Genomic DNA, 10,167 nt, shown 5'->3' on the forward strand with positions numbered 1-10,167 from the left:
GCCACACCAGCCAGGGCCATCTTCAAACTGTTTTACCACAACCCCACCATATTTTACACCGGGATGCTATACACCCACTTGTGTGAATGTATGTATTTGTGCAAGTACCGCTTCCTACCTGACCTATCACTATCCAAACTCTCACTACCCAATGTAAGGTACAGTTCCTAATAGATTCAGATAAATTAGTTTTAGGGTAGAGCTGGTATCCCTCCTGTAGGAGAGAGTGTAGAAGCATTCTGCACCCTTCTCAGGACTGCCCTTGCACATGGTACCACTGTGTAGTTTATCCCGATGCTGCCCCCTCTCCCACCTTCCTGCTGTAGACAAGGACTGACAGATGGCACAAAACCCTGCTCCCTTGCCTCCAAAGCAGGACAAACCTTGGCCTTTGTTGTGCACCAAAGCAGTTTAGGCTGAGACAGGCTGGCTTTCCCTAAAATCACATCTTGCTCAGCTTCCTCCCTCCTTCCCTCTCCTGTTCCCCTCACTCACTCACATGATTTTTCCTCAGAGCACTCCACTAATAAATCACCTGCATGTGGTATCCAAGTGGTACCCAGACCTGGCATCCTGATCTTGTTCTCTAATATCTACATAAATAAAAGCCTAATATGCTAAGTGTCCGACCGATCACTATGACACACACTGACCACCAGGGGGCCGACGCTCTGACTGGTAGGTTAGCTTGCTGCTGGGGTCTGGCCAATCGGGACTGGGTGAGACGGGCCGGACACACCTTGGAGCTCTCCCGCGGTCCCTCACTGGCTGGCCAACCTCCCATGGTCTCATGGGGACTGGGCCAGAAGGTCTGGACATGCACTGGAGCCCTCCCGTGGTCCCTCCCCGGCCTCGAAAATATTTCTTGTAATTAATTTCCTTTCAATGTGCACGAATTTGTGCACCGGGCCTCTAGTGCCCAAATAAAATGAACCAGGGCTTGTCAGAGAAATGACTAGCCCTGGATGGGCCAAGCCAGGGTAGGTGCAAGCTGAGTCAGGGACATCTTGTATGAGAAAAAAAAGATGCTCAAAAATGCTCAAATAATAATAGTAATAATAATGGGAGCATATCACAAGGACCCAGAAGCTAGTTTGAAGGAACTCTCAATGGGAAAATGTGAGCACCAAAATAATTACATACAGTAACAAATTATAAACTATTGAGAACACAGGAATTCATAAATCCATACCAAAAATAAATCTATAAATAAACAAAAACTAAAGAGAGTTCTTGCTAACAGTAAAATGTCACCAAATATCTAATAAACATGGAGAAAACACTGGAGATAGAAAATGATTATATTGCATCATCATGGAAAAGACTAAATAAGGCAAAAATCATCAATGGATGCTGAATCATTGATGAGGAACAAACATTTGCATGGTCTTAAACAATATCCCCACAGATTACTTATTAATTGCAAGAGAGGAAAAACATAGCAAAAAAAGGGGGACGAGACCTTGATTACATGATCAAAATTCATACCACCTTTGAGAGACAGAGACACATCATGTTTCTCCAGATATGATACCCTGAGAAAAACACACCACTTAGGCAGTATTTGCTGAGAATGCATAACCTCTATCTAATCAAAAGTCAATCAACACAAAAAGAAGAAAGTTCTACATGTCACCCCTTACCTAAAAACTTGCAATGTCTTCCCACTGTTCTTAGAATAAAATTCAAACTCCTTAAAATGGTTTACAGGAGATACCATAATTGACAACCCCTCCAATGCCACGGCACACTTCTCTTTGATATCAACTCTTTCTTGTACTTTTTGCATAAGCTAATGTTTTTCAACTTTCAGTGAACAACCCATGCAGTGGTTCTCAACCTTCCTAATGCCGCAACCCTTTAATATAGTTCCTCATGTTGTGGTGACCCCCAACCATAAAATTATTTTTGTTGCTACTTCATAACTGTAATTTTGCTACTGTTATGAATTGTAATGTAAATATCTCATATGCAGGATTTTCAGGGGTTGCGACCCACAGGTTGAGAACAGCTGCTTAGAGGTTGTTAAATTAATCTAGTGAGAAAAACAATGTATTTTCTAGTACAAACATACTTTGAGTTTAGAAATTTACAAAATGTAGAAGTTAACCAGATTTTTAGTTTTACGAATACAATGTATGTCTAAGAAAATCCTGTGGATAGCAGCAATAATAAAATCAAAATTTTTCTAATCAATGATGTAACATATTAATCACATAATGCTCAAAAAAAATCTTCAAATCTGTTTAGATGTCTAACTCAAAAAATTTAAATTTCCAGTAAATATAAGTGCTGTACCCGTAATGCTAATCTACCCACATCCCCATTGGAACCACTGAAAGAACTCCTGCAATCCAGACTCCAAAAGCCTCCAGAATGACATCTTCTCAAGATACATATATGTTAAACATCTACTAATACAATGTCATAAAATCTCTGATCCCATGTCTACCCCCTGAGCGCTATCACTGTCCCATCCTCCTCCCCTGATTAGATTTCTGGGTTAAAACACCAATGGAAGGACAGGGACGGACACACAGATGAGAACACGGGGACACACACACACACACACACACACATTGATTTAAGGAAACTTCTCATGCTGCCACTGCCCTACTGTGCAAAAGTAGAAAATAAATCCACATTAACTGAAGGGGGAAGGGAAACTTCTTACCCTAAAGGAGAGGTGGTAGGAAAAGGGAGAAGGAGTCTCTTCTAGTTATTAAAGAAAGTCAGAAATCAAAATTACCAGGCGGATTCCTGTGAGTTGTCATCCTGGTATATAATCATGCTAGAATATTTATCGGGAATCTGAAAATAGCAAAGGCCTAACAGGATGGTCTTTCAGGACTAGCACTGGGCTTGACTTTCCATTACTGAGGTTTTTTACAACTTGTTAAGGGGCAGTTTAACTTCTAGATGTCAAACAGAGATAGAAATAATTTTTGACCAGTGGAAGAGAAAGCCCCAAAGGATTATAGTTTATGATCCTGTTTTAAATAAACCAGTTTTCATCTAAGCCAGCAATCTATGAAATTGTCTATGTATCTAACTTCTCAAATATTTTTTGAACTGTTTTTTACATTTTATTGGTTCCCTCACTAATTAACAAGTTGAAGAAAATCTTCAACACGTATTCATTTTGTATTTGCATGAGTAATAACTTTATCTTTTTGAAAATTCTACTTTAACAAGCACCACTTTTAATATTGTTTCTAGAGATTATCATGAGTTATACATTCAAAATAAACCACCTTTTAAATTTTCAATCACCTACATTTGACTAGATTTTTTAAAATATACAATATTTGTAGAAAGGGTTATAATTTGGTAAAGAAGCTATAACTTGGAATAAGATTTACTATGTTTAAGTCCTAGTACAGAATAAGTTATACTGTATATTTCTCAATTATTACTATGCAATCACAGGTCCAATTTATGGCTAAAGATGCAGAGAATTTCTTCTGGGAATCAGAAGATAAGACTGATAAAAAAAAACAAATCCAAAAGACTAGTCAATAAAACGGGGAGAGTTCAAAACAATGGTTCTCCTCTACTCTGCATATTATATTGTCTACGGAATATTTTTAAATGCCAGAGGCTTGGGCAAATTAAAATCTGAGTATCTGGGACAACCCAGGCACTAGTATTTTTCTCAAATGTAAAGTCTTTCTACAGACACTTTTCCTGAGTGTTTTGGACTCTCTCCAGCTTTTCCTCTCTGCAATCAGATAGTAAGAGAAAATAATGAACACAATTATGGATGATAAACTTACAAAGAGTGCTATTTTTACCTCTACGCTAACATAAAGGAAAACAGGTTAAATAAAACTATGTATAAAAATAAATATGCCACCTACATTTCATTATTGGGTTCAGTGTTTCTTGAGAAAAGTGGACTCTACAGTTACTGAAAAGCTACTGGTAAGTGAATATCAAACTTATGATCTCAAAAAATGTAATATAAGCCAACAGGAAAACAAATTCGTTATATAAACCTCATTTAGCCTAACTATCTACTCAGTATGGGCACATACCATTGTGGACTGTGAAAAAGCAAGGGAAATACCAAAATGTGAGCCTATGCTTCAACTTCTGAACCAAATAAAAATAAAGTTTTTTTAAAAAAGCTGACTTCAATACATTTGTATTCTGGAACTTAAACAGATAAAGAATTTTTTTCTAAGATCTTTCTTCTTGCTGACTCCACTTTCTTAACTTTCCATGCCAATCTTGCTTCCATCCTCGCTTTGGTCTAAGTTTCCAGGGATCATGTCATTAATTGACCATTACCATCCACCCAGTGGTTAAAGTAAAAAGCCTGAGGAATTATCCTTAATACCTTCCTTTCCCTCACCACCCTTATTCAGAGCAACAGCAGGTCCTGCCAATTTCTAACATCTCTTAGTTGGTCTCCCTGCCTCTACTCAGCACCCCTCTACAATGCGTGTCCCCGCAGCCAGGGTAGTAAAGGCAACTGACACTTCCTCATAGAGTTCTTTATTGACCACTATCTAAAATAGCCCTCTCTTCACCATCTACCACAGGACACTGCTTATCTTCTTCATAATGTTTATCACAGTCCGTACAAGTGTGTGTCTAAGGTGGGGAAGTGGTGGTTGTCTTGTTCCTTCTACCACCAGAATACAAGCTCTATTTGAAGCAGGGATTTTGTTTGTTCTATATACCAGTTTTCTAGGGCCTAGACAACACATGACATATATTGGGCACTCAACAAGTAGTTGTTTAATCAATAAATACTCAAATGGGGGAGGGTCTCCATCTACAAGACTGGGCTGGAAAGAAAATTGAGTTCTATCTAGACTTGGCTCCACCAGCAATTAGCTGCGTGGCCTTGAACAAGGCACAAGATTGGAGTGGGCTGAGTCTCTGGACCAGCGGTTCTCAACCTGTGGGTCGCGACCCCTTTGGCGGTCGAACGACCCTTTCACAGGGGTCGCCTAAGACCATACTGCATATCAGATATTTACATTACGATTCATAACAGTAGCAACATTACAGTTATGAAGTAGCAATGAAAATAATTTTATGGTTGGGTCACAACATGAGGAACTGTATTTAAAGAGCCAGAAGGTTGAGAACCATTGCTCTGGACAGTAAGAATGTAGACAGCAGGTATGAAGATTTTTTTTCTAAATTTCCCTGCCTGTCTAAATTCAAAAATAAAGGCATACAAAAGCCTTTAACCTCCGAGTCTCTCTCATTTGTATGAGATTACTATGAATGTCACTTCCAGCTTGGAAATACTAGAACTGCATAGGCCTCCATCTGCTTTCCAATCTGAACTTTCCATACTCATTCCTCACTGACACTCCTACCCCCACCAGCCAAATCAAAGTGTTCACCCTGCAACCAAACATCACAGGGTGCACTTTCCTGATTCAAATCTGCTTCTTCTGCCACATCTTCACCAACCCCAACCACTAGAAATTCTATATTTCAAAGCCCAGATCAATTGTTAGCTGCTTCATAAAGTCTGACCCAATCCCCTGGCCCAATATTGGTATGATCAGTATGTGTTCTTTTATGCTTCAAATTCTTTTATCCTCTCAGCCTGTTTCCAAATCTGTAAAACGGAGATCATAGTATCTACCATACCACGCTATTGTTGGATAATTGAGAATACATTGTTTGATAAATAAAGTGGTCAATAAAACTATTGTCCGCAACACGTATTTTTCTTTCTCCTTGAGGTCCATCAAAGTGACTTTTTTTCATTTCTGAATCTCCAAAGGTTTGAATCCATTTCTCTTCCCAATGCCTTGTGTTTTCATGCCCTTAAAATGAACGTAATGAATTATACCAACCACTATTTCCTCCAAAAATCACGTTGCCTTTACTATATTCTTACATAAAGAGCCTAAAATATACCACAGGTCAGCTTCTGTAAGGGCGGGAATTCGAGGGAAACGGAAATTACTGTTGTAAGTGGGAGTGGGGTGGAAGCATTTACGTTAAGATAACATTGATGATGACTCTGGTGAATCTTTCCAAAGAAACTGCCTCTTCCCACAGGGATAGATCCTTTGTATTGATGTTTTAAAGTTAGGCTACAGATATGGAAAGGAGACTGTGTCTCAAAAGGGCGAAAAAAGAGAATGAAGAACCCAGTCGCGTTGAGGAGGAAAACGTTTGTAAGCCACAAATGGACTAGAGCCTAGACCAGAACCCAATGCCTTCACCTAACCCTAACCACGAGGAGCGAGAAGACGACCTGGAGCCGAAGGGAAGGAACGCGGGCTGACCGACCAAAGACTCCAAGCAGCCGGCTGGGCGGGCGGGGACGTCGGCGGAAGCGGGGCAACCTCAGAGCAGCAGCTTTCCTGGGCGGCCCCAGCCCGCCGGCCTGCGGTTACAGACCCAGGCCGACGCTTCAGCAACAACCCCCGCTTCCCGCCCGCGTACCTGCCGGGTCGAGCGCCATCTCGGCGACGGAGGAACGCAGCCGCGAGGCCACGCCCGGGCAGGGGGCGGGGAGGGGAGGAGCCTGGGCCAGGCCGCACGTGCAGCCGCCCCAGCTTCCCGGAGGAGGAGGAGGAGGACGGGAGGTTGTGCGCGTTGCCCTTCGCGAAGCGCTGCAGGTTCCTTTCCCTCTTCCCGAGTCCCTACTTCCGCCTCCCATTGCGCCTGCGCCCGCCTGGCCCCGCCCCTAACTTGTACAGAGTGGAACGCAGGTCGCGGTGGGAGCGACCGGGAAGGGGGCGTGGCCGCGCGCGCCTTGGGGGCGGAGCCGTCGCAGACCCGCGCCTCCGGGCTTTGGGCGGAGCTGGAGCACCCGCTGGCGGACTTGGGTCTGCGGTGACGGGAGCAGAAGCTGTGGACCTTTGGGACTGCGCCTTCCTTAGGGACACGGTCAGGCCCCAGTCTCCACTGCCGCTTTGGGAGAATCAAATAAATTATCCTCTTCCTTTATATTTTCTTGGTTAACGTTCATTCATTTATAAATGTCTATTTCATGCTTGTCAGGTTATACAACAGCGTTTTGAACACGAGGGGAAAATAATTGAATAATAATAAGGTCCCCATTCTCGAGGAGCACCGTGTTGACAGGGGAGTGAGATGCAAGCAACACGCTGTTAATTGTGATAAAAGCCACACGTGCGAGATAGGCACAGTTTAGTATACCATAAAGGTAGTACAACGTGTGCAGTATTATTATTTCTTTCCCAAATCAGTAGCCTGTGGCTCCCCTGGAGGTTAAAATTTTAAATTGGGCGCTAAGGGTACCTCTGTTTAATGAAATAATATCCTCAGGCCGTACAAATCCCGACTCTTGATCATTAAAGCTGTATATTTTGTGAGGAAAATGAAGTAAAGTGGTAACCATCCTCCTTAAGAACCCCAACTGCCCTCTTCCCAACAGAAGAAACTTCCTGGTGACAATTATGCTAATTTCCACGCACCAACCGGCCTTCAGAAGTGCTTACTTGTCATCCCCACGTTTAGCTGGCTCGAGCCTCCAAAGGGTGCCGTGCAGCCAGGGACAGAGGGGACAGATGTTAGAGAAAGAAGGAGCAGCTGCTTCTTCCCTGCGAGGGATTTGGGGCTTTCAAAATGATCCCCTCCTCACCTACCTGCAGGCCCTCCTCCCCTGCTGCTGCTTCCGCCTGGTCAGTTGGCAGAAAAGCTGACGGCCTTGGAGCAGGGCTGGGAAAGTGGGTCTCTGCTCAGCAGGTCTTCCGTTTAAGGGCCTATTTGGGCATAACGGTCCTTATCACAGCTGTGGGTTGAGGTGCCAAGGTGAAGAATTAATGTTTCACTCGGCCAGGCAGGAAATCGGCTCCTTTTCCTTGTATGTGTTATAAATGTGCTTAGAAACACACTACTTTCATTCTGATTCCCCTTTTATATTTCTGGAGGTGAAGGACTTAATTTAGAAAGTAAAACTTTCTGAGGAGATGATGTGGGGTGTAAAAGCACAAGTCAGACACACAGTTAAGTAATTACACGAAATCTTCCTATATGCAAAAGACCATCGTGGTAAAGGAGAAACTTGGAGAGCTTTTGTCAGAGAACTAGGTACCAACACCTAAACCTGCATCACGACCCATTAGCTTTCTGACTTAAATAAGTTCCAATGTTTCTCTGGACTTTAGTTTCTAATTTGCAAGGTTGTTGTGAGAAATAAATGTGATATCATATATCACTGTTTTAGTAATTGAAGGACCACTTCTATAGGATTTGCCATAATTTTGTTATAACCATTATTAATATCCTATATGATAAAAGCCTACCCATCTGCCTACCCATCTTTCAAGGCCTAAGTGTCCGACCATTAGTTCAACCCTTCGACCAGTCACTATGACGCGAACTGACCACCAGGGGGCAGACGCTCCAACCAGAAGGTTAGCTTGCTGCTGGGGTCTGGCTGATCGGGACTGGACAACATGGGACAGACATGCCCTGGAGCCCTGGAACCCTTCTGTGGTCCCTCCCCCACTGGCCAACCTCCCATAGTCCCTCCTCAGCCCCGATTGTGTACCGGTGGGGTCCCTCGGCCTGGCCTGCACCCTCTTACAATCCGGTACCCTTTGGGGGATGTTGGAGAGCTGCAGGCCAGGCTGAGGGACCTGTGCACTAGGCCTCTAGTTTTTTATTAAAATCAACTCACTTTTAAAAAGATTTAAATGGAGACTATCCACTTTATTCTTATCCTAAGTAATATTATTTGTAAAATCAGGAGTTTTGTGTGTCCCAGAAAATGGACTGCTAACCATGTCACACTATGAAGAAACATTAGCAAAAGTAGCACCTCATTGCCTGGTATGTAATGGTGTACCCCTCTCTCAAACTAGATCATTTGGGGGCAAAGTCTTTACTATCTAACTGGGAAACATAAATCATTTCTTAAAAAGTTAAATCATAGAAATTAATTGGCAATTCAAAACAGAATTCATTTCCTAATATATCACATTGTTAACAGACAATTCTTTGGGCATTAACTGCAATAGGCACATGAAGAAGAAGGAGAACACCTTGCCCTGGAAATGAGGAGCTATGTATGTTTTATCAACCATGATTCCTAGGGCTCAGACAATATCTATCACCTAAATGCCCCACAGTAGCCTTTCACAAAGGATTAATTGCAAGGATGGTTAGGAGAGATTTCAAGATGTGGTAGAAATTATAGTTGGCCTTGAAAGATGGGTAGGCAGAGAAGAGGATGTCACACTAAGAGTAAAACAAGATCAAAAGCATCTGGGATTTGAGATGTTCGTAGAGGATAGAAAAGGCACAGAAAAGGGGGTAGGTAAGAGGGGGAACCATATGAACAGTAGTATGGGGGTGGAAAGCACAGGGCTGCATGGAGGCATGGGGAGGGCAATGCCTGAAAACACTTTAATGCATTTGAAGATTTGGAAAACTAGAATAGATGAAAATGCAATAGAAATCTGTTAGAGGGGGCCAGATTCCCAAAGCCTTAAACATTAGACTGAGGAGTGTTGACATTTGTCGCTATACACAATCAGGAGCTGTTGGAGGTTAACAGATAGAAAAATGGCATTGTGGTCAAAGTGATGTTTTCTAAAGATTTTCTGCAGGATAGATTTAGGTGGTGAGGAGAGACCCAGGAGATAAGCAGGACAGTAAAGAAGCTATTGCAGTAGTTCAGGCAGGATTGGGAAACAGCCTAAACTGGGATATGTAGAAATGTAAAAAGAAAGGATGGATGTAAAAGTAATTGCAAAGGAAGAATCTAAACTTTATCATTGAACTTAGGAGACTAGAACAAGGAGTTAAGAATAATTTATAGGTGATTCCATTTCTAGACAAATGTATACAGACAAATGAGAATATCATGGCAGTGCATCTATTCATGCCTCATGATCTACCTTGATCCTCACTACTGGGGAGCAATACTGAAACAGATCAGTTAGGAGGAAGCCGCAATAATACAAGCAAGCAAGGATAATGGCTGATCCACTGAAGAGGATATGAAATGAAGGCAAAGTGAGGTATGTAGTATGTTGACTAAACATTAGTACACATATATTTATATGGATTTCTTAGTCTAATATCTAAGTAATGTGCAAGTACAAATATCTAATTTGTTTATCAAGTCTATCTTGACCATACCTACCATTTAGTTTTGCTCTATGTTGACATCCAGTTGGTTATTTTAAAATATTGAGATGATCAGCCAAC

At 42.2% G+C, this 10,167-nt stretch overlaps 1 protein-coding gene across 6 annotated transcripts in view; it reads right to left on the reverse strand.

Annotated features, from left to right (window-relative positions):
• Nucleotides 1-6,628, reverse strand: part of CMC1 (C-X9-C motif containing 1) — a 60,973-nt gene extending 54,345 nt beyond the window's left edge. For 4 of the 6 annotated variants that reach the window (XM_023752963.1, XM_023752960.1, XM_023752959.1 and 1 more), the window contains exon 1: nucleotides 6,427-6,628. Coding sequence is in view for 3 of the 6 variants with exons in the window: in XM_023752960.1 (XP_023608728.1) it covers nucleotides 6,427-6,445 (19 nt within the window). In the remaining 3 variants the exon portion in view is untranslated. Of the gene's footprint in view, nucleotides 1-6,235; nucleotides 6,403-6,426 lie in introns of those variants that run through there. The other 2 variants (XM_023752962.1, XM_023752961.1) reach the window with 2 other exon arrangements.
• Nucleotides 6,629-10,167: the final 3,539 nt, after the last annotated feature.

Source organism: Myotis lucifugus, unplaced genomic scaffold (assembly GCF_000147115.1).
Source record: "Myotis lucifugus unplaced genomic scaffold, Myoluc2.0 scaffold_39, whole genome shotgun sequence".
Lineage (NCBI taxonomy): Eukaryota > Metazoa > Chordata > Mammalia > Chiroptera > Vespertilionidae > Myotis > Myotis lucifugus.